This window comes from Chionomys nivalis, chromosome 26 (assembly GCF_950005125.1).
Source record: "Chionomys nivalis chromosome 26, mChiNiv1.1, whole genome shotgun sequence".
NCBI classification, from domain to species: Eukaryota; Metazoa; Chordata; class Mammalia; order Rodentia; family Cricetidae; genus Chionomys; species Chionomys nivalis.
In genome coordinates, this window is record NC_080111.1 from 26,695,309 (window position 1) to 26,721,110 (window position 25,802).

At 38.8% G+C, this 25,802-nt stretch overlaps 1 protein-coding gene and 1 pseudogene across 1 annotated transcript; both read left to right on the forward strand.

Moving 5' to 3' along the window:
* Window positions 1-1,788: 1,788 nt before the first annotated feature.
* LOC130866778 (krev interaction trapped protein 1-like) lies at window positions 1,789-25,249 on the forward strand (annotated as a pseudogene).
* Window positions 9,235-12,379, forward strand: LOC130867086 (zinc finger protein AEBP2-like). Its single transcript, XM_057758829.1, is given in 2 exon segments — window positions 9,235-9,460; window positions 9,463-12,379. Coding segments are annotated over 2 exon segments (867 nt in total). The 5' UTR covers window positions 9,235-9,250; the 3' UTR covers window positions 10,120-12,379.
* Window positions 25,250-25,802: the final 553 nt, after the last annotated feature.

The window sequence follows — 25,802 nt, forward strand, 5'->3', positions numbered from 1 at the left end:
TTTTGAGAAGATAAATAAGATACCTAGAATCCTAAGAATATTTGACAATATGTGCCATATAAAACTCAATATTTGAAACACTTAAAAATTTAATCTAGATGAATGATATATGCAGCTTCAAAGGGGAAAAAACTATTAAAAGCACTGAGGAAAGTTTTTACTCCCACTAACGGAGAATAAGAGACACTTAATTCATACTTATTCCACTAACTATATCTACTCATATATGAAAATACCTTTGATCTTTTACCTACAGGTAAGCTGTATAGATATATGCACTCCACATTCACAAATGAACACACCCGGGAAAGAAGGAGGAAAGACAATCAACACTCTGAGAAGTGAGGAGTCCCACAGGAGCTTGAAAGAGCGGCCAACAAAACTCTGTCTCCAGGGCGCAGCATGCACCTGTGTATAGCCCTCCGTTTATAGGGCAGCATGCATGACTTCAGGACACTTTGTAAATTCGGGATTCTCAGAGCTCTGAGAAAGGGAACAAATAAATGAAATAGGAAAATGTAATTCTATTTTTCCCTCTTTGTCTCAAAGATGATTGAAACCTGGGGACTTTTAAACAAGGATTGTTCCGTGCATTCAGAAGCTGGATGATTGTACAGAAAACAGAAGCCAGGCCTTCAAGGATGCACTCAAGTCTGCACAGTGTTGGGCTTCCGCGCCAAGGAAGTGTATTTCCAGAAGATGTTGGAGCTACATCTGCTGAGCCTGCTTAATACTAAGGCCTGGGAAGTGCAAAGTTACAGAATGGACTGCTAAAAGGATGTTGGGAGGGAGGGTGACTAAACATACTTACTGTTCTTAAAGAAATAGTAGTTTCCAAAAATTGCTACCATCCTACCTTAGAGTAGCTTACAGAATAATGACAGAACCTGCAACGTACAGAGTACCATTATTTTGAGATTATCATTTGCCTTCTACAATGCCTTGAAAAGCAGTAAATACATGAAGACACATGACAGCTATTGTCCCATCACTGACAGTATTAAAATTATATTTTAACCTAATTTCTGGAAAGTTCTGCAGAAGTAGCCTAAAAAACAAACTAAAATTTAATGGTGGAGGGAAGTCTAGTGAAATAGTAATCAAAACACTAAGAAATTAGCAGTACCCAAAGTATACTAACTAAAATGTAATGGGGAAAAGTCTAGTGAAATAGTAATCAAAACACTAAGAAATTAATAGTATCTAAAGTATACTAACTAAAAAGTCAAACGTCTCCACATCCGTTCTTCAGATATACAAGTAAAGCTTTCCTGGAATGGGTCGTTGCAATACAAGATTTTTCAAGGTGCCTTTCCATATGAACGGAGCTTGTGGGAATAAAACCTCTTCAGGAGCTGCTTCACCAGAGCTCCAGCTCCAATTTCCTCCGACTCTAACATCAATGTAAGAACAACTCCCATAAACAGGGACAGGAATGAGGGTACAGAGGAGCATCCATTCTTTTGTTTAGGGGGCAAAACCAACCAACATAAAGGTCCAACGATGCCATCTGCACCTATCCCCCCACCCGTGACAATCCTTCAAGGCATCTTTAACCTCTTCTCTCCGCTCCTCCGTCCTTCAGGTTCGCGGAGTGGGAGGAATCCGAGGTTTCTCACATCTCAACCCCGGCTGCGGAGGCAGTGAGCTCCGGGTTCTACAGGAGATGAAGGAGGGCACGAATCTTTAGAGGGCAGGGGGACGAGGCGCTGCGGAAACCCGGAGGCTTGCAAACTCGTGAGCAAGAGAAACCCCGCGGGATGGAGAGGCTGCTGTGTCTGTTCGGGGATGGGGACAGAAGGGACGACGGGCACACTCGCTCTAAGAGACGCGGAAGGGCGTGAACTCAGCCAGAGCCGAGCCGCGACGCCGACTTACGGTTCCTTCTCCCGCGGGGACCGGCTGGATCCCGCAGGCTGCAGGTCTCCTCCGCCGCGGCCGCCTCCTTCTCGCGCCGCCGAGCCGCGGTCACCTCGGGTCCACTGCGCGCCCGGTCCACCCGGAGCCGGAGGGAAGCGCTGCGCGAGCCCGACGCCTGGCGAGCTCGCACCGGGTGGGCGCCCCATCCTCCCCGGCTGCGCCCGGCTCTCAGGGCCGGAGGAGGGGCCGAGACGCCGGCCGCCGCCCCTCGGCCAAGTCCAGCGCCTGTTCGTGCGCGCCCGGCCGCGGTCCCCGACCTCCCCCCACCAGCCTCCGGCTCCGCCGCCGCCCACACCGCGATTGCATGGAGGCCGCTGTCCGCTCCAGACGGCCGCAAGTGGCGCGGACCCGCACGACCGCGGCCCCCGCAGAGCGACCCGGAGGGTTTGCCGCCGCACACCTGAAGCAGGATGGGGCGTGACCCCGGAAGTCACTTCCCGGCGCGGGTGCCCGTACCGGGGAGTTGCGGGCTGAGGTCTTCGGAGTCCCAAGTCCGTGGAGGTTGAAGGGCGACGGGGGCCGAGGAAGGGGAAGGACGGTGGAGAGCAGGAGCCCAGACCCGAACTCCCGGGGCGGCGGCTTCTGCTGACCCCCGAGGGGCTTCCTGCAGCAGGAAGTTGGGTCGAGCCCCAGGTCCTCTTAGAAAGGCAGAGGAATGAGACGGCGGCGGCTCCTCAGTGTGTCTTCTTGACATGAGTTGATTGAAACAAGAATTAGTTTACTTTAAATTCTGTGTAGAAGATGAACAGCTACTTCACTTCTTCTGTAGGTGATTTCTAGAAAGCATTGTTTTCTGTAATTGCCATGTATTTTGTACAGTGTCCCTACAGTCCAGTGCCTTTTAAAGAAGATTGCGGTCTTTAAGGCATCCATATATCTTATCGCTTATACTTTATTATGTTTTAGTCGTTTATCGAAGATGAAAATAATTGCTAAACAAGAATTTTTGAGAAAAGCCTCTTTTTCACTTTCTGTAAGCAGCTCTTCTGCTTTCCAGGATGATCTTATTAAGATGTTTGAACTGAAAAAAATCCCATGGACTGTAGAATGGGAATGAATCTTTACTCAAAACTTGAAGCAAAATGAAATGTTTTCATCCTAATGTTTCAGTGTAAATTCATCGAAATACCTTAGTTTCTTTCGTACAAAATCAATGAAAACTTCTGTTATTAAAAATTTTTTAAATGAAAAAATATTTGTGAAGAATGCTTGTTAAGCTCTTATACCAAATTTTATTGAAATGCTATAACTAACTGGTATTTTAAAAGAATTTAATTTTGCTAAAAATTTAAACTATAAGGCATTTTTTAAGATTAGGAAAGTGAATTAGGGTACCGAAGGGACAGCAGTTGATCCCTGAAGAGAGTAAATGTGTATCCTCTCAAGTAGCTTTTCAATCCTCTCTGCCTGGCTGCTGCAATTGTTATTAATAAGCTAGTTAGTCTAGATCTCCACCTAATTGTATTTTTTCTGTTGCATACCTTTCAATAATTTTGCATTCATTTACATGTGTAGATTATTAAATAGAAAGTTATTAGCCAAGTGGTGGTGCCGCACGCCTTTAATCCCAGCACTCAGGAGGCAGAGGCAGGCGGATCTCTGTGAGTTCGAGACCAGCCTGGTCTACAAGAGCTAGTTCCAGGACAGGCTCCAAAGCCACAGAGAAACCCTGTCTCGAAAAACCAAAAAAAAAAAAAAAGTTATTTAAGGGGCTGAGATATAGATCCGTAGCATGCATAAAAGTCTTGAGTTTGATTCCTGGCACTGCATAAAACCAAGCGGGTCGACCTTGATTGCATGGGGGACTTGAAGCCAACCTGGCCTGTGTGAGACCTATTAATAGCCTAAAAATAGATATAACGTAATCTGGCCAAGAAAATGTCTGTTGTAGTTCTAAAATCCTCTGCCCTATAATATTGTTGATGGGATTTACAGAGCAGTTATAAAATTTGTAATTGAGCTTTTGATGCCCTGGAATAATAGAAAACACTTGTGAGTTTCAGTGCAGGTCTTGTAGCTAATTCATTTTGAGACTTTAGGTGAATCTTTAAGAGTTAAAATTTCACTATATGTAAATGGAGACAATATTATTCCATGCTTTCAATTGATTCATAGTATAGAAAGAACTCATTGAGGTGCTTTACCAACCGTAGAGTGTTGGCCTCATGTAAGATAGTAATGCTTCTGATAAAAACTCAGTGACCTATTAGAGGCATCCATCAGCCTGCTGCTTGTAGTGGCATTTTACTTGTGTTTTAATAAATGAAACTTGTCTGAGGATCAGAAACAGCCCAGCAGGCCAGACTTATAGACCAGGCAGCAATGACATACACCTTTAATCCCAGTAGCCACACTCGATGCCATAGAAACCGGCTGCTTTGCTCTTCTGAACTTGAGGTTGAACTCCAATTTCAGTCTCTGAGTTTGTATTAATTGTGCTTCAGCTGCTTCGTGTATTTGCATCATTTTGCTGGCCAGCTCTAGCATGCAAGATTCATGTTTCTAAGTGTTCTCAAGCTTAAAAAACATCTAGCATTTTAAAAGACATTAGAAATCTTAATACATTTGGCAACATTTTTGAAAAAGAGATTATAAAGATTGTAAATGCTGGGACCAGAGGGCTGGCTTAGTGATTAAAAAGTGCTTGCTATGCAATCCTGATGCCCTGAGTTTGCTCCCTGGAACCCACATAAAACAGGCAAAAAGCCTCTAGATGGCCAGCATTGCAGTTGTGAGTTTGGGAAGTGGAGATTTTAGAATGAGTCAACCAAAGCCTCCTGGGCCAGCTCTCCTGGAGTGCTGCACAAGCAGAAAAGAAGACACATTGTGTCCACAAGGTGGAACACAAGAGCCAGCTCCCTCCCAAAAGTTGTTCCTATGTACACACAAACACACTAAATAAAATTTAAGATATTAAATGCTGTATTTATCAGAGTGGACAAGTCACAGAGCTGGCTGTCATTGAATCCAGGCTTTCTAATTGCAAACAACAATTTTTGTTATATTTCACAAATTTTGAGAACATGCTCTACATTAAGAACATGTATTTGTAAACTATGTAATGGAATGATTTCTTTGTTTTCTTTTTCAGATATTACTAAACATTCATATGCTCCTGGATGCCCAGTTCTTTACTGCTTACAAGATCTTATGTGAGTTTGTAGTGAATCCAGTGCTCACTGTGCAACACTTACAGCCAGGATGTTAATAGCCTTGGATAAGTAAGAAACACATTAAGAATATTTTTAATAAATCATAATTGAAATTAGTCTGAGGTACACTTGTGAAAAAAATTAATGAAAAATGCCCTATTATATTGAAATGTTCAGTTTTCTATTATAAGGATGAAAATCCACCAAGATTGCCTTGCCTACTTAGAGGATGTTAATTGTATCTTTCCAAAATAATAAACACTTCCCAGATTTCAGGATCAAGTTTCTTCTCTTATGAGGTCACCATAGTAGTTTCTCTTGTCAGTGAACATTTATAGTCTGTCTTCTGGGTAATATCACATCTCAGGAGGCCCAGTACAGAAGTACTTCATATTTTCTAAAGGTGTTTATGATTATAATGGCATAGGCATTATAGAATAATTGCTGTGTCTATTGACAAAGCTTTTATTAAGTACTTAACACTAAACATACTTTAAAGCTGGACATACTAGAACGTGTCACATGCCAGAGTTCAAGAGCAGTCTGCCTTTGTCACCTTCACTTTTGACTTTTTCCTCTCTGCCAGGTGGCTAGATGAACGCCATGCCCAGTCTCACTCTATTCCAGCTTTGTTCCGACCTTCTCCCCTTGAGAGGATAAAGACAGAAGTTATAAGCCCTGCATATGCTGCTGAGTCAGGTCAGACAGAAAACTCACTGTGTCGCGGCTGCCTCGACCAGCAAGGAAGACGCAACACCGGAGCTCTTCTTGCAAGCAGTTTATTCAGGACCTTTTGACAATCGAAGAAGTCTCTCTCTCCCCAGGCAAACCTCTCCCAGCCCTTAAGTAGGCCTGGGCTACCAACCCTCGATAGCCACGTTGGCACCGTTCATTGGTCCACACATACGCAAGCAGCTTGTGATCATCAGGTGATGATCGCAAGAGTCCGGCCTTAGCCAAATAAGGAGTTATTTATCAGAGAGCACTCACTTTCTGGATCGTGGAGGGCGGAAGCCAGCGCCATCTTTAAGGTGCGGCTCCACACAGCTCTCTACATCACTGCATATGGGCTATAGTGCATTAGAAATGAAGAATAAAATGCCAGCTCTAGAGAAAGCAGACGCCTGCATTTACAATCCTTTGTTTGGATCAGAGCTTCAGAGCACAAACCGGCTAAGAGATTCAGTTTAAGGAGTTTCCATTTATTAATTGTTGCTCTCAGTGTCTGTGCTACTGGGGTTACTATATTTAGGATGTGGTCATCCTGCCTGTGTCCATGCATTCAAATCTTCTTACTTTCTCTTTTATCTGTGGTTAGTTTTATGTTGAGGTCTTTGATCCAGTTGGCCTTATTTTGTGCATGACAATAGATATTCTTCTATATGTTGACATCCAGTTATGTTTCAAAACATGTCATGAAGTTTTTTTTTTTTGTTTTTTTGTTTTTTTTTTAGTTTTTCAAGACAGGGTTTCTCTGTGGTTTTGGAGCCTGTCCTGGCACTAGCTCTTGTAGACCAGGCTGGTCTCGAACTCACAGAGATCCGCCTACCTCTGCCTCCCGAGTGCTGGGATTAAAGGTGTGCGCCACCACCGCCCGACGTCATGAAGTTTCCAAAAAACTCCATCCTATCCCTTTGTTCTCAGAAAATTGGAGTTGAAAGGGGTTTCCTTATTATTATTATTATTATTGAATATTACATTGTTGGTAGTGGTGGTGTTATTGGCCCCTGTTCTGTAGTCTGTCCTATCGACTTCAGAAAACCCGATTTTTAGTGGCTCGTAGTCATAACATTGTGGATAAATTACACAACTGATTCAAACCTCATTTTTCTAGTCTGATACAATTACCTCTACCTAACTCATACTTTGTTGTGAAAACTGTATTAAATAGCTGAATAAGAAAAGTTTAAATGTCATACAAAACTCACGTTTGTGTAGTTACCCTCGTTGCTGTGGAGCTGTTCTCTCTCACACACTGTCCCGTCTTTCCCTGAAAGGGTGTTTTTCTGGATGGAGTCCAGTGTCGTAGGATGAGAATCTCTCTCTAAGTGTTAAGGATTATACATTCTCTCAGACTTACCAATACTTACGCTCAGGTGGAGATTTTACATTTTCTCAGGTAGATACTCTAGGCCTTGCCTCCTTCCTCAGTATGCATTTTTTTTAGTTGCTACTGAACAGTTTAATCCCTTCTCTTAGGGGCATAAAGCACATTAAAGAATACACTAACACCAACCTGAGGGATTCCCAAGCTGATAGAGAACAAAGCACACAAAAGAAGATGAAACTGCAAATGAGACAACTTCTTAAGAGACACAGAAATAAAATGCCGGAATGGATCAGGAAGGTACAGTGTATCTTAGCTCAGAATAGTTATAGTGTGTTAAACTCTGAACAAAATGGGGGGAAAGGAAAAAAGAGTGTGAGGAAACCGTGGGGCTTGTGAAGGGAGGAAAGCAAATGCTGAGGGCAAATCACAGCACATTTGGTATGCGATTTTCCCCAAATGTACTACAGCGAAAACCAAATTTCCCTTCCCTTCTTCCCTACTACCCTCTTCTTTCCAAACAGCAAGTCCTTTTCTGCCTTCGTTCAGATCAGCCTTCAGCATGTCTTTGGTCTTGACCCAGTGTACCTGGCACGAGCTTGGTACTCTCCTGAGATCTTGTATTGCTTACTCCTTTTTCCCACACCTAAAATACTTTACTTTCTTCACCTTTTAAGTTCTGTCCTATTTAAAATCCAATTCAAATTCTTTTTATTTTTTCAAAATACTACTTAAAATTTCCTTGGACTAGATTTGTATCTTTTCTCTTTTCCAATAAATTTTACAGAGTTTACTATTTTGATCATTAAAAATTTGAAGTACCAGAGAGATGGCTCAGTAGTTAATAGCACTGGTTGTTGTCAGAGGAGCGGGTTCCATTCACGGTGCCCACATGACTTAAAACCATCTGTAATTGCAGTTCCAGGAGGTCCAGAGGCATTGCATGCAAATGATTCACAGACATATACGCAGGCAAAGCACCCGTACACATAAAAAGGATTTTTAAACATACTTACCTGTCCTAATCGTACTGATTTGCTATGCTAGCTATCTACTTAAAACTTACAGCATTCTATAACTTACTCGGTGTAAGCTTTTTTATGACTTAATTTCGGATTCTCAGATGCTTTGTATACTGTTATTTGGTTTGGTTGTTTCCCATGGTGCTAGCAACTGGACCCTGGGGTTCTTGATGCGTATACTTCCAAGTGAGCTACACCTTCTGCCCCAATTTTGAATTAAAGATCATGTCTTCTAATTTCTAACTTTTGTACTTTTTTTTTTTAGATCTCTCCCTCCCACCTCCTTTGGTTTTTCAAGACAGGGTTTCTCAGTGTAGCTTTGGAGCCCATCCTGGAAATTTCTCTGTAAACCAGGCTGGCCTTGAACCAGAGAGTTCCGCCTGCCTCTGCCTCCTGAGTGCGCCACCACCGCCAGGCTAACTTTTATACTTTTTAATGGGATAAGTATGCCACTTTTTTCTCTTGTTTTGAGAATATGTTTCTCTTACTTAGTCAGAAATTGAAATAGTTAAATTGAACCAAAGTAATACATGAAATATTTCAAGCATTCCAAATATTTAGGTCAGTATCTTAATACATTGTTTGTCCTCTAGATTTCCTTCAGGTATCTTGTAAAATTTGAATTTTTAAGCATTTCAGATGCGTTTTTATGTACATTTTATTTTTTATAGATATGGGAAATTTGAGGCCACTGGCATATTACTAGAGAAAGAAAAGTGCAATCCAGACCTTTTAAATGGCCAGCTCAGCTCACCTCTTCACTTTGCTGCTGGAGGGGGACATGCAGAAATAGTGCAGATCCTCCTAACCCACCCAGACATTGAAAGAGTAAGTTATAGATCTTCGGGAGTGGAGACAGTTGTGAGCTGCCTTGTGGGTGCTGGGAACCGACTGCCGGGACCTCTGGCCGACTGGCCACTGCTCTTAACGGCTGAACCGTCGTCACTCCTCCGCAAGAAGTCACAGCATGCGTACAGCTTCTTCCACAACTTTTATTAGCGGCTCCTGAACTAAAAACTCCGGGGGCCTGGAGCCAAATGGCTGCCGGCTTCGTCTGAGCTGCCTTCCGTGGAACGTTGGGACATTGGGACAGCATAAGCAGTACTCTAATGGACGTAGACAGCACAATTTCCAGTGGGCGTTCAACTCCAGCAATGATGAATGGACAAGGGAGCACGACTTCTTCAAGCAAACACATTGCCTATAATTGTTGTTGGGACCAGTGCCAGGCGTGCTTCAACTCTAGCCCAGACCTGGCAGACCACATCCGTTCCATACACGTAGATGGTCAGCGCGGAGGGGTGTTTGTTTGCTTGTGGAAAAAGGTTGTAAGGTGTATAACACCCCGTCCACCAGTCAGAGTTGGTTGCAGCGGCACATGCTGACACACAGTGGAGACAAACCTTTCAAGTGTGTAGTTGGTGGCTGCAATGCCAGCTTTGCTTCTCAGGGAGGGCTCGCTCGCCATGTACCCACACACTTCAGTCAACAGAATTCCTCAAAAGTTTCTAGCCAGCCAAAGGCCAAAGAAGAATCTCCTTCTAAAGCTGGAATGAACAAGAGAAGGGAACTAAAGAACAAAAGACGACGCTCATTACCACGACCACATGATTTCTTCGATGCACAAACACTGGATGCCATAAGACATCGAGCCATATGCTTTAACCTCTCGGCTCATATAGAAAGTTTAGGGAAGGGACACAGTGTTGTTTTTCATAGTACTGTAATAGCTAAGAGAAAGGAAGAATCTGGAAAGATAAAGCTCTTGCTTCATTGGACGCCTGAAGACATTCTGCCAGATGTGTGGGTGAATGAAAGTGAACGACATCAGTTAAAAACTAAAGTAGTTCATTTATCAAAGCTGCCCAAAGATACTGCCTTGCTGTTGGACCCAAACATTTACAGAACAATGCCACAGAAGAGGTTGAAGAGAACTCTGATAAGAAAAATGTTCAATTTGTATTTAAGCAAACAGTGAACGACATTTGCAATCAACTAAAATTCGTCTATTGAATTAGGTCTGAGAATTACTGTTAGAGTGTTGCCATATGTCTGTTGGCTCCCTTTTCAGGACTAGGGTCTTTCATGGGGTACAGTGTGTTATATTTACCTACATAACTACTCTTGTTAATGGTTTTTGAAAAAAACCGCAATTTCAAATTATTTGAATAATCTTCATATTTTCATTTAACCTGTGACTCTAATTTTTTTTCCTGAGGAAAGTGTTGGTTTTTTGAGTTTTTCTTTTCTTAATGTAAAAGAAAAAAAGTATTTTTTTTAAAGTATCTTCAAACCGAATCTTTTATGCACCAAAGTTGGTTTTGAAAAGGAAAATAAAATCACTTTCTTGCTTGGCAAGCAAGAAGCCATATGGAATTTTTTTAACTTTACAGAAATGGAAAATATGTGTAACTTGTCAGTACTGTATCAAACAAATGTCGCATAGAGATAATAGAGTGTTGCTTGTAAATAATTGAGCAGATTTGTAATATATTTTTCTATTATGAAATGTACTGTAGATGTTTTCTAGAGGCATGAAAGTCAATGTATATATTATGGTAGAAATAATATTGAAGGAAATTGTAACTCACTAGTGCTGCCAGAGGGATTGCTAACAAAGCACCTTTAACAAGAGATGTCTTTGCAGACTGAAGGGACTGTGTACTACTGTTAATGTCTAAGAACAAAGCATTGGACGTCCTTCCAGACCCTCTCCTGGAGGGTCGTGGTCCTCCCCTGACAGTGACTGAGACTGAGTGGTTGTTCCCACTGTGGGAGCACATCCTGTAAAGCTGTGCTGTGCAGTTAGACTGCAGAAGCGCTCCTCCTTGGGAGGTCCCACTCCTGCACTGACAGGGAAACCAGCAGTTTTTACACTCAGTTTTTTAAAAGAAAGTAGACAACAATATAAAATTAAACCTTTGGTTCCGAAATGGGAAGGGTTCCATAATCATTTCTCATTTGCTTTTGAAAGAAAAACCACACACAAAAGGTACTAAAAGTATTGGAGGCTTGAGCAGGACAGGGGTAAGAGGTAGACATGGAGAGAGCCATTGCCGCTGGGGAACCCACAGGAAAGCACTGCCAGCGAGGACACTCTGGAACGGCCGTCTAATGTGCTCTGTAGCAAACGGGAGGCTATTTTCAAAAGAAGAAGAGCAGTGTGTTCTTACTATTTTTTTTTTCTTTCGCTTAAGCACTTCATCTGTTTTGTTCTATATCTGCGAAGTACTCTGCAATCTCTTTTGTTTCTTTTAAATTTTGGTTTGTTATATAACATTGCCAAATGGAAGTGTTTCGGACATAGTTTGTACCTGTATTTTTATTTTACTGTCTCATGTTCTTGTAAGTCATTCTTAATTGACCGATGATTGTAGACTTTGCTTGAGTATTTTTTCTAATAAAACAAAGCAAATCACATTTAGCTTCAAATTGTAACAATTCAATTTAATTTTCAGATGACATCTGGAAATACACATCCAACATTCTTTAGTGTATATAGAGCAGATTAGTTACTGTCATTGTATCGAAAAATTTAGATGTCAAAACCATATTGCTGGTTATTGATTAGCCTCTGAGTACTCAGTTATTCATGGTCCCTAGTGATGGGATGTGGGTTTGACACTGTTACTAGCACACCAAGAAGACTATGAAGTAAGCAAGCTAGTTGTATAACTTGTATGTATACATACTTACACATTCAAGTCTGATTGGAAAGTGTGGACATTTTAGTCTGTAATGTTCATTAATGTTTCTTCCTCAGCTCTGTGTGCGCTTCCTGTGCCCGCATGACACTTTGTGTTGGGCCTAGGATTGTGTTTCTGTTTACAAATCCATGTCTAGTCCACCCAGCATTGGATGTCTGTAGCCCAAAGCACATTTATTCATTTTCATGTATGTTACTTGATTTTCCCCCTACATTTTGGAGTAATGAGACCTCAGGGGCCTGCAAGCCTGAGGTATTTAGTGTCTTCATCATAAAAAGATGTTTGTTCTTCCCTTTTGTAGCTGATAAATTTTGGAGCAGTAAATGTAGACCACACAGTTTATTTGTATTTAATATGGCAGTGTTGTGACACTGGCAGTGTGCACAGTGCTAAGTTCCTGAGAAGGCATCTCATACACTTTGCAGGAGGCACTCCCATGGGCACTGGAGACACATGGTGTTTGGGTGGAGCTTCCATGTTGGATTTCTTAATATTGTTGAGAACCCACCATTTTACCAACTGTGTTTTGTATTACAGGGATTATTAAGTGAGAATCTGTAAATCAGATTCTGTGTTTCAACCACAAGTAACATTGGTTTTATCTAAAAGAATCTTGAAATACGAAATATTGTAAAATTCTAAAGTTCTTTATTTTTCTATTAAACCTTTTCATACACTAATGTATTCATACACTAATGTATGAATTTCAGATGAAAGGAAAATAAAGTCGAAAATAATTAACCCTCAAGTATTTTCAAATGTGTCTAACTCATTGACAGCATAAAGCTGGGTGCACTGACTAAGCCTGCAATTGGGAGGACAAAGCATGAGGATTACCAGGAGTTTGAGGCCGGAGTTCGACCTTGAGTCAGAAGAAACCAAAAAATGTTGATAGCTATAGTTTTTTTCCCCTCTGTCTTACATATTAATAAAGTAGGGGCCATCAAAGTGGCTCAACAGTAAAGGTGCTTGGTGACAGGCCTAACGACCTGAGTTCCATCCTGGGATCCACATGGCATGGGGAGAGAACTGTCCTGTCTGCCCCACCCCCAAGTAAAGAGACATCAGTAAAATTTTAAACATGCAGATGGTGGAATTTGCCATAGTTTAAATGTGTTCTGTTTGCTTTTTGAGTTATTTTTCTTGATTCATGGTTAACAATAGATATGAGATAATATTTAATATTGAGTGAATATCAGAATGGGTAAATGTGGTTGAGGTAGTTTAAATATTTTGAGTGGCTGTGTAGTCACAGCTTTAATTTTTTTATGTTTATAATCCTCGTATAAGTTCTAAAGGTAAACCAAATGTTAGCCTGTTTAGATTTGTAATGCAAAGCCTGACATGTTTATGTGTCTAAGGAGGCCTCAGGTTGCAGAAATATACATATTAATATATAGAGAGAGGTTATTTATAAAGAATAATTAATCATATATTATTTGAATTTTTTTTAGAGGAATGGCACTTTGTGGGGTTTTAATTTAAGATATTTTTCTATTCCATTTCATAAAATAATAAAAAAATGGAAAAATCTTTGTACATAAATATTTTTCCTTAATTGTTGAATCTTGTGACCTGGTGTAAGGCATTTTGCAATCCTAACATTGCAACTTTAATATAAATACCATTTGCAGAGTTTTTATTTGTAATAAAAAGGTGAGAATATTTTGTAATTTCTAATGTTTTCTTTTGGGCCTCAATAGCCTTAAAATATAGGCATGAAATGTTGTATTCTGATTTTTCGAAATTGTTAAAATTTACAAACAAAACTTACCTAGTGTGATCTCTTTCCCAAGCCAAGTTTGTGCAGTGCCACACGTGGCTTTGTTAATCTGGAAAAGGCTGTAAGCAGTTTAGTGCGGGAGTTATTTTCTAGGTCAGACCCTGCTGTACCAGATGGCTTTTCAGAGCGAGCAAGATGATGACAAATGTGTGTTCAGTATCGCTGTGAAGTTGTCTTCAGTGTTTGACCCGCACAGTCGGTGCCAGGATTATATTCAACAGAAAACAGTGTGTCACGTGGTGAGCTGTAAAGAGGAATGTGTGTTGTAGTAAGGTGCGGTGAACTACAGGCAGAAGACCCTGTAGGGCTGATGGTAGGGGCCGATGTCTGCCTTTACATACAGACTTAACAAAGGGACCTGTGCTTGGAAACCTAAACATCCTCAATGTGACAGATTACTGATGTTACATTTCATGAACTCAGTTGTAATGTAATTATTTTGATTTATTTAATCTCATTAAAAATACTTGTTTTTGGCAGAACCCTTTAAGAGTAGTAAGACCTTGATGAAATTGCTGTGAATGGCGTTTCCAGTAACCCTGTCCTGAGGACCTTCCTGGCCTGTAGTTTCTCTGATTTTTGTGGTTGCAGAGCCTTGCTGTCCTCTGTTGCAATGTTCCTTTTCTTTATTGTTTACGCTCTTTGGACTGAAGAAAACTTGTTTTTGAAATCCTACAACTTTATAATGACTTCTATGTTTCTCGTAAAGAAAAATTTCACAAATTTAAAAAAAAAAAAAAGAAAGAGTAAGTTATTTTCTGTTTTTATATTTTAATTTTCAGCAACTAACAAGTAATGATACAACAACGTTTAATTGTATATTTTACAGGTCAACTAACACCGACAAATTTTACTATATAGAGTTTAATGTATATATCAATTGTGCTTTTAATCATAAGTCTTGAATTGTTATGATAAAACACACTTCACATAAAATGTATTATTTTAACAACTTAGATGCAAAGTTCTTAGCATTCAGTAAATTTATATTGTTATATTTAGTCATTGCATACATACATCTCCAGAAACTATGTAAAATTCTTTTTGCATCTTATTTCCCTCCAAATGTCTTAAAGAAAGAAAATGATTTACCCATCTCCTACAATGTGTGCTAACAATCATTTTGTAAAAGGAAAGTAAAACTGTAGAAACCGTTCTTAAATCCATGACCAAAACTTTGAAAAATATAATCCTACTAATTAGTGCTTTGAGTTTTTTAGCTTTTCCAATTTTTGTTTTAGTATGTATTAAGTATGGTTAACATTTACTTAATCCTTAACCAGAGTATTATTATACTTTAATTGAATAAATTCCTTCAGAACAGCATGTATTTGTAGTATCTTTTGGTCTGTTGCTTCCTCCATCCTAGCCCATAACAGACCAACAAGGCAGAGCCCGTTAAGTATTTGTGAGGAAAACAAATGAAGTGACTGGGAAGAAGCTGCAAGGCTGTTGAAAGATGCTAACAAACCAGCAGGGGTTGTCTGAGCAGCGGGAGGCAGATGTGTGAACTGATCCTTGGCTGTTTCTTCTTTCTCTCTCTACTCTCCTGGGCCCGGCCACCCAGCTCCCAAATGAGCACACGCGTGGTCTTCTTTCTTATCAACGCCAGGCCTTAGCTCCTTTCTTAAATCATCCCGTCTATCTTTTGCCTCTGGCTTTTACCTTTCTCTATTTCTGTATAACTTTTCTTTCACTCTTACTCCTTGGCTTGCTGTGTAGCTGGGTTACTGGCCCCTGATGTCTTCCGCTCCTTGGTCTCTTGTGCTCCTTCTTTCCCCTCCAGATTTCTCCTTCTCTTTATTCTCTTAGTCTGCTAGACCCTCCTATACTTTCTCCTGCCTCGCTGTTGGCCATTCAGCTTTTTATTAGGCCATCAAGTTTTTTAGACAGGCCAAGCACAACTTCACAGAGTTAACAAATGCAACATAAAAGAATGCAACACATCTTTGCATCCAATTATGTATGATTGTATTTACTATGTTTATTTATTTATTTATTTGGTTTTTCGAGACAGGGCTTCTCTGTGGTTTTGGAGCCTGTCCTGGAACTAGCTCTTGTAGACCAGGCTGGTCTCGAACTCACAGAGATCCGCCTGCCTCTGCCTCCCAAGTGCTGGGATTAAAGGTGTGCACCACCACCGCCCGGCTTTTACTATGTTTAATATAAGTAGTTCTGTTCACTTATGTGCATTTTCCTCCAGCAACGTTTGTTTGTAAACAAAGGAATTATACACCTTTCATTAAAAATCTTCAGCATTTTCAATGGTGTGTGAGGAACTCCTTTTCCTCTCCACAAAAGTGAACTAGGTGATGTGTATGTGAGTGTGCCTGCATGTGTTTGTGGAGAAGTGTTCACAGCGACCAGAAGATGGCACTAGATTCCCTGAACCTGGAATTGCACGTGTTTGTGAACCTCCCAAGGTAGGTTCAGAGAACCAAACTCCAGTCCTCTGCAGGAATAGCAAGTGCTCTTGATTGCTGAGCCATCTCTTCAGCCTTGTGAAACGTAATTTTCAAGTAGCTTACCTGACTTTTCTTTTTTCCTAGTATGAAAAAGTTTACAGAATGGATGGATCGTACCATTCTGTTGAACTGAAGCTTGGCAAGAACACCACAGTACAGCAGATAATGGGAGGAATGTGACTCTCTCAAGAAACTCAGCAGTTTCGAGACCAGCCTGCTCTACAGAGCTAGTTCCAGGATAGGCTCCAAAGCCACAGAGAAACCCTGTCTCGAAAAACCAAAAAAAAAAAAAAAAAGAAACTCAGCAGTGTTTCACTATTTGGATCTGTTCAGAAAACCTTAGTAAGGAAACTTGGGATGGGAAGTATTTTATTGTTTAACCCTCATTGTTCCTTTTTGGAAGTGGGCTTAATTATAGTATGATTCATAACAACCCAGAGACAGAAACTGGGGTTCAACCTGATGGTCAGAAAAGCAAATCAGCCAGCCACTGCCTCTTATCTCTACCTCAGTCTGAAATAGTGATCTGCCTCAAGGAATGTCAGAATTAGACTGTCTGAGAACTAGTTCCTCCTGTTTTGTATTCCTCTCTAAGGCTGGAATTAAAGGTATGCCCCACTACTGCCCAGTTTCTATGGCAAACTAGTGTGGCTACTGGGATTAAAGGTATGTGTCACCACTTTCTGGTCTGTAAGGCTGACTAGTGGGGCTTGTTTTACTCTTTGGTCTTCAGGCAAGCTTTATTTATTAAAATAGAAATGACATATCACTGTAGCTTACTTAGTAGTTTACTAACTTGAGTATAGTATTATTACTGAATAATTACACTTTATATTATCAGTGTTCCAACTGCTGAAATGGGCAGGATTCTCTCCCCTGGGTGGACCAAAGCATTTTAAAAGTAGTAAACACCAGAAGATCTCTCTCTGGCAAGCCAGTTAGTTAGAGTGCTATGAAATGTAGAATAATTACAACTTGACTTTATTTTCATTGTTTCTCTCAAAGTGATTGAAATGTTTCTTTATGTTAGTTTTCTGTCAGATCTTTTTATTTAAAATCACCTTAATGTCAATGAATATTTATCCTTCCAGATTTACTGCAAATACTTAAAGAATGTAATTAAATGGGTGTTGGTTTTCTTTGGATATATGTTTTGTACTAAATCATACTGCTTATTCTTAATTCAGTAAGCTATAATGGAAATGAGAATTTAATATACAATAGCGTATTTCATTTATGTTAAGAATTATCTGCAAAATTATCTGCATTTTTTCATTCTTATTTATCAAGCCAGGTCTTCCAAATACTAAGAAGCAAATGCTATACTACAGATTCATATCTCAAACCCAAGAAATATTCTTTATTTTCATTTTGTTTTTGGAGACAGGATTTCATGTACCTCAGACTGGGTCACACTTCCTATTTGGCTGAGGATAACCTTGAACTTGTGGTCTCCTTATGTCTACCTCCCAAGTGCTAGGACTATAGTCTTGTGCCTTCATACCTGTCTGCTATTCTTTCTGAATGGATACCTTGCTCAGCTTAGATGTGGAGAGAGGGCCTTGATCCTGCCCCGGTGTGGTGTGTCAGAATTTGTTCACTCCACTTGGGAAGCCTTACCTTCTCTGAGGAGTGGAGGGAGGCTGGGGAAGGGGGAGGAGTGCCAGGGAAGGTTGGGGAGAGCAGGATGAGGGGAGGGAGTGGGAACTTGGATAGGTATGTAAAATGAGAAAAGATTATTTTTTTAAAGAAAATTTAATAAAAAAGAAATATTCTTTTGTACGTTCTTAAAAGCAGGCACTTATCCACAATTTGGCTAGTAATAATTATTAAACACATATAAATTTCAATCTATAAATAGAGATATACTTAGGCACATATAGTTTAGTGGAAGGTTTCTGTGTATTGATATAATGGATTTGTTTTTACCGTATCATTTAACAAAGGAAAACTCTTTTTCAGGCCTTCAGTTCAAGCCTTATCAGAAACCATTGCAGCAAGTTCGTGACTGGCCAGAAATACTTGCTGAATTGACTAATTGGGATCCACAAAGACAAACATCACAGCTTTTCCTAAGAAGAGATGTGGGACTTCCTTTAGAAGTTGAGAAAAAGGTTTGCTTAGAAACCTTTAGTTATTTGAATGCACAGAACCAGTAAGATCCCATTGCAGGTAGCAGCGGTAGAGCTGTGCTCTTCCTGAACTAGGAGTGTTTCCTTCCTTTACCTGTGATCTTTTTATCAGAGAGATAGTTTATACAGAAATTAACTGTTTTTAGGATAGAAATCAGTCTTGTGAATCTCAAAGAATATGTAGGAAATAACAGGATGGAAAAAATAAAAACCTACAGAACCTGGGTAAAGAATAGAATTATTGCAAAGTGGATGTAAGATTGTTATCCTAAGCAGTACTAAAGCAACCATTCCTGACACAAGACCAGAATTTGAACTTGATCAGACTCTTCCTAGCAAGTATGTTTGAATTGAAGTCCTGTAGATTTAGAGAAAATGAGATGAAACTTAAGAGAGACAATTATAGCAAACTAGGTATATTGACCTACTGGCATCCATAAAAATCAAAAATTAAAAATTTACTACTAGGTCACATAATATTGTTAAAGAAACATAAATTCAGTACTCTCCATAACTATTTCTATAAAAGAATATTAACAGACAAGGATGAGCAAGTGTCAGCTATGTCCAAACTTCCTTAACATTTTTAATTATAGTATCTTCATATTATAAAGTCAAAATCTTGGTATTATAAAGTCAAAGGTAAATTTGATCCTCTTAGATGAATATACTCTGAAGTAGATAACAGTGTTTATGAAGTACAACAAACGTTGATTATTGAACATGATTTAGAATTGCATTAGATGAAGAAGTTGCTGGTGGGGACAGTTATCTCAGTGATGCAGAAAAGACATTTGGGAAAATGCATCACCATTTCAGGAGACTGGAACTTTGATCTTAAATCAGGAACAAGGTAGGATGTGTGCTTTCACCACTGCGATGAAGCACAAGGGTGGAAATTCTACACCTCGTAGTTAGAAAAGAAAATGAAATAGATTTCCAGACTAGAAAGGAAAAAGAAAAACTGCTTATTTGCAAGTGATATGATCTTATGTATAGGAAATCCTTAATAATCCACAGGATAACTACCCAAACTAGTTAGTAAATTATTTTGGAAAAGTTACAGAGCACAAACTCAATACACAAAATTACTTATATCTCTATATACCAACAAACATAAAAGCATCCAGAGCTATAGAGAAGGTAGCTTTGTAGTCAGTGCTTGCATCTGAGTTCAGTCCCCAGTACCCATACAACAAGCCAGGCATGATGGAACGTACTTATGATCCCACTCTGGGGTGGAGAAACATGGGTCCCTAGGACTTGCTGGCCACCCAGGCCAGCCTAATCAGGAAGTCAAAGTCTTAGTGAAAGACTGTCTCAAAAATCAAGGTTGACAGTTCCCATGGAATGATACCTGAGGTTGAACTCACACACACAATAATAAGAAAATTAATGGATTCTTTAACTGAATGTCTAAAACATTGAAATACCTAAAAATAAAAGTCCAAGATCCATACATGGAAAATACAGTGGAAGGAGGGACTTGACTCCTACATATTGTCCACATACACACATAATAAATAAATACATAAATAAATATGAAAAAAGTTTCACAGAAAATACAAAACATTGGTGAAAAGTTAGTAAGACATAAATAACTGCAAAGATATCCATTAATGTTCAATGACAAAGATATTTTATGTTTAGTTCACAGTATAGCAAATTGACCTACATATCTAGTAATGTAAAGGAAAATATATCTATTCAAATAGCACAGTCATAAAGAAAGAATAAAGTTGGGGTATTCACATTTCATAGCTTCAAAACATGCTACAAGCTGTAGTAATCAAATATATGGTATTAGCATAAATATGAATGTATGTAGTCCAAAAGATTAGAAATGGAAGTCCAGAAACAGACCAATACATCTATGTCCCCTTGATATATTGACAATCATGACAAATCCATGTGATGGAGAAAGAGTAGCTTCTACGGGTGACAGTGGGATAGCTGTGTACACTTATACAGGCATCCGTGATTGCTTAGAAAACTGAACAGTTACTTTTTAAAATCTATGTATGTGTTTGGGAAATGAACCCATACAAAAGGCAGGCACAGTAGTGCATATCTGTAATCTCAGCCCCCCCATGATGTGATGGATGAAAGGGAGAGACAGATAATCCCTGAATGTCCACAGGTCAGACACCCTGGTATATGCACTGGCAAACAACTAGAGACCCTGTGTCAAACAAGGTAGAAAACCTCACGTTCATATCTGCACTCATGAACATAAACACACAGTGTGGGGCGGGGATATGTATGCATTTCCATTTGATGAAGTAATTCTTTTTTTTTTTAAAGATTTATTTATTATGTATACAGTATTCTGTCTGCTTGGATGCCTACAGTCAGGAAGAGGGTACCAGATCTCATTACAGATGGTTGTGAGCCACCATGTGGTTGCTGGGAATTGAACTCAGGACCTTTGGAAGAGCAGCCAGTGCTCTTAACCATTGAGCCATCTCCCCAGCTCCTTGATGAAGTAATTCTACTTGTAGGTATATACGTGAAAGGTTTGAAAACAGGAAGTAGGACACTTAAATGACATCGTTTAGTATATATTACTGTAAATTTAAACTGGAAGCAACCTAAGTGTTGGTAAATGAGGAGACAAGAAAATGCAACAAATATACACATATTGTTCAATGATTAAAAATTTGCAATATATGACACATGGCTGAGCCTTGAAAATATGCTAAGTGGATAAGCAAGACCAAAGGATAAATGGTATATTACTCCATTTATGTTAGTTAAAGAATTAAATTTATAAAACCAGAAAACACATTAGAAACTACTAAAGCCCTTATGCTGGGACTAATAGGAGGTTTGTTTTGTTGTGTTTTATTTGATTGGGTTCTGGGGATTCGACCTGAGTCCTTTTGCCAGCTAAACATTAGCTCTAATGATGAGCTGCATCCAGGCCAAACATTAATTTTCTTCAGAGACTCTGTTCACTGTTCAAGTGATGCAAAGTCCTCAGGAATAGTGATTAGGGCATATCACTTACACTGAAAATATAATTAATGCCATTAGATGTCATAATCACAAAAGATTAAAATAGTAAGTTTTATGGTATATACATTACCAGTTTTTTTAATTGATTTTATTGAGGTATATATTTTTCTCTGCTCACCTCCCTTCTTCTCCCCTCCCCTTCAACCCTCTCCCATTGTGCCCATGCTCCCAATTTACTCAGGAGATCTTGTTTTTTACTACTTCCCATGTAGATAAGATCCATGTATGTCTCTCTTAGTTTCTCATTATTGTTTAGGTTCTCTGGGATTATGATTAGTAGGCTGTTTTTTTTTTCTTTATGTTTTAAAACACTTATGAATGAGTACATATGATGAATGTCTTTCTGGGTCTGTGTTACCTCATTCACTATGATGTTTTCTAGCTCCATCCATTCGCCTGCAAATTTGAAGATGTCAGTATTTTTCTCTCCTGTGTAGTACTCCATTGCATATGTACCACATTTTCCTTATCCATTCTTTGATCGAGGGGCATTTAGGTTGTTTTCACATTCTGGCTATGACAAACAATGCTGCTATGAACATAGTTGAGCACATGTCCTTGTGGTGCAATTGAGCATCCTTTGGATATATACCCAAATTACTGGGTCTTAAGGAAGGTTGTTTCCTAATTTTCTAAGAAATTGCCCCACTGACATCCAAAGGGGCTGTACCAGCTCACACACCCCCCAGCAATGCAGGAGTGTTCCCTTTACCTCACGTCCTCTCCAGCATAAGTTGTCATCAGTGTTTTTGATCTTGGCCATTCTTACAGGTGTAAGATGGAATCTCAGAGTTGTTTTGATTTGCATTTCTCTGATGACTAAGGATATTGAACATTTCCTTTAGTGTCTTTGAGCCATTTTAGATTCCTCAGTTGAGAGTTCTCTGTTTAGGTCTGTACTCCATTTTTTAAAACTGTTTCTTTCGATGACCAATTTCTTGAGTTCTTTGTATATTTTGGAGATCAGCCCTCTGTCTGATGTGGGGTTGGGGAAGATCGTTTCTCATTCTATAGGCTGCCGTTTTGTCTTGTTGACCGTGTCCTTTGCTTTACAGAAGCTTTTCAGTTTCAGGAGGTCCCATTTATTTATTGTTGCTCTCAGTGTCTCTGCTCCTGGGGTTATATTTAGGAAGTGGTCTTCTGTGCCAATGCATTCAAGTGTACTTCCTACTTTCTCTTCTGTGAGGTTCAGTGTGGCTGGCTTTATATTGAAGTATTTGATCCATTTGGGCTTGAGTTTTGTGCATGGTGATAGGTATGGATCTATTTTCATTCTTCTACATCTTGACATCCAGTTATGCCAGCACCATTTGTTAAAATGTTTTCTTTTTTCCATTTTATATTTTTTGCTTCTTTGTCAAAAATCAGGTTTTTGTAGGTGTGTGATATAGTTTATACTTTCTTTTTGACTCTTATTGGTGTCTTTTTGCTTTGAATAATAATCTTCCTGTTATCATGATTTCTAAAGAAAATTCTGCTTCTCTTGTTTTTTAAGCATTATGTAGGTGGAGTATTATAAGCTAAGAAGGTTTTATTTGGTTTATAAAAATCATTCTACGATAAAGACTTGATGTTATGACTTATATTTGGAAATACTCAGACTATAATTGTTAACTATTTCCAAGTAGAAATATATGTATGACCAGCTTTGCTAATATTTATTTATCCTATTTGATACTTTGTTTAAAATGTAAGAAAATACTAGGCTTTTCCTTTAATATATTTGAAAGTGTAAAGTTAAAAACGTGTTTGCCTTAAACGAAGCTTATTTCAACTATGTTTGTCCTTCTAGGGATTGATCCATTTTGTCTTCCAGGTTCACTACTATATTTTATGAAGCATAGATAATAGGAAAATGTTTCTGAATATAAACATTTAGATAAACCGTGCTATAAATTATTAACATTATATACTGTGATTATATTTGTAAATCAGCAAATTACAAACAACCTGTGGTCACAGTGTGCCTGCTGCCTGTTCTCATGCTGTCTGCAGGCTGAGGAGATTTTGTAGAACATCAGTACTTTAATACATCATACTGTGGAAATTTATGGAGTTCAAATTTCCATATATATTTAAGAAATGCTGCTTTTATACTATAATGGAGTATTTACAACAGATATGTGACTCATAAAGCTTAAAATATTATTGTTTGAGCCTTAGAATCAAAGCCTGCCAACCCCTGCTCTAGAGTAGTAGTAGCTTATATGCACAATCATATAGCTATGGTTTATTATATTGAGCAAGAAAAAGTTGTATATTTTAAAAGTAAATTGTATGATAATAATCAAATTATACATTTTTTCTTTTAAGATTGAAGACCCATGTAATTTCCTGAAGGGATTTTATACAGCTCCTGATGCTAAACTGATAACACTGGCAAGTCTGCCGTTACAGATAGTTAATGGGAATTATGAGAGTAAGAAACACAAACAAGGTTTCTTAAAGTGAGTATTTGTTCCAGTGCATGATTTATGATATCAAGATTCTCTTTAGCTAACACAGTTTTGATATTACTGCAAAGTGTTTATGCATGGTGGCACCTATTCATAATTAGTGAGCCTGAGGCCAGAAAGTCACAAATCAGACCAGCCTGAGCTGTCTCAGAACAGACACACTGCTTATACATTGCTAGCCAGGCATGGTGGCACCTACTCATAATCAGTGAGCCTGAGACCAGAGAGTTGCAAATCAGACCAGCCTGAGCTGCATAGTGAGACCCTGTCTCAGAACAGACACACTGTTTATACATTGGTTTAGAATTAACTAATACAAAACACTGAATAAAAGAAAAAGACAGCTATAAAACATTAGTTGTTTTTTGGTTAGTAAAGAATTTTTAAGTTTTACTTATGTTTGCTGTATTTGATATAATTTACCTTTATAGTTTTGCTTTATATTTATTTTGTGTTTAAACAAGTTGGCTACAAATTTGACTTAATCAAAAGCTGTGAGTCAGATAATTAATAACCCCACCATAGAAAATAGTTTGATGTTTAATCCTTGAGAGAAGCAGATTGAAACACATCTAAAGTTTTTATACTGTGATCTTTCAGTTTGAAAATATTTTCTGCTTATTGAAAAGCATTTCTCTAATTTGGTAATATTAAGACTGTAGAGCGTTTTTCAAACATCATATTCAGCTTAAAATTTCCACTATTTAATGACATTTGTGACAGAGGATTATTGTCCTTTAGCTACTAAAGATGATTTATTTAAAGGATGTTGGCATGTGTGCTTCCAGTGAAGAAAATCTGAAGTCCACCGTCCTATTACTAAACTGAAATGGAAGGCGCCTCACTGGATAAGTCTAATACCTCCATGAGTCCTAGGGAAGCTGCTCCAGAAATGGAAGAAACTGTAAGCCATTTGTATTAGTGTTACAATGTTTAAATTCTTAATCCCAGAATTAAAAGTGAATTTTCTAGTTCACAGTGCCTAAAACTGAAAATAAAAAGATGTATTTATTTCTAGGAATACAAAGTCTTTTATTGAGTACTTTATGTATGCTGAATACTGTGGCAAAGTCATGAGGTAAAACTGAAAAAATGCAGTGTCCTTGCCTGTAAAGCACTTACCTTCTGTTAGCCTAGACAATACTTGTGGATCTCAGCCTATTTCTTTTTAATATGAAGGCCACAAGAGAAAAGTCCACTTGGGATAATATACACCATATCTTCATTCTTGTTTGGAGACAACGTTGGTTTTAGAAATTCCTAGTTGACCTCTTTGCATTGAAAAAGGTCACACCTCGTTTTATTCTACCTTGTTTTCAGACATAGCGGGAGTGAGGGTGCCAGGAAGGAAATGCGTCACCTGCAGAACTGCTGGGAAATCCCTTGTATGGAGCAGCTTTTCTCACAGGACAGACGTTTACACAGGAATTCCAAGCAATCATAAAGTTGTCCCTGTGTATGTAGCAGTGGATCTCCTCAATATGGAAACAAAGGTAGTTCTTAAGCTATATCATGTATTATCTGGAATAGCAGTGCCATTGCCGTGAAGTAGCTAGAAATGGCATGGATATATACTATATACATTAATTGTAATATACTTTTGTATTTATAATGTCTTTTGTCCATGCAACAGAACAAATAGTATTTTTGGTAGAATGACAAAATTATGTATTATATTTTTGTGTAAAGAGTACTAAACTTCATAAAATGTGCTAATATTAGTGTAAAATTACAGGCATTGAATATATTTACATAAATACAGATTGCATATGTATTTCTATATGAGAATTTTGTTTTTGTTTTCTGAGACAAGGTTTCACTGTGTCACTCTGGCTGTCCTGGAACTCACTATGTAGACCGGGCCTTAAACTCACAGAGATTTGCCTGAGCCAGCCCCCCATGTGCTGGGGTCAAAGGCATGTGCTACTATATCAGGCTCATATATGTTTCTAAAAAAATAAAATAGTCCATTGATAACTTTAGAGACAGGAGCCAGATATTGCTAACTCAGATTAAGAGACTTTTCCTTGTGTGTCTGTCTTAGTTCTGGCTGCTATAACAGACTACCATAGGCTGGAGGCTTATTAACAATAGGCACTT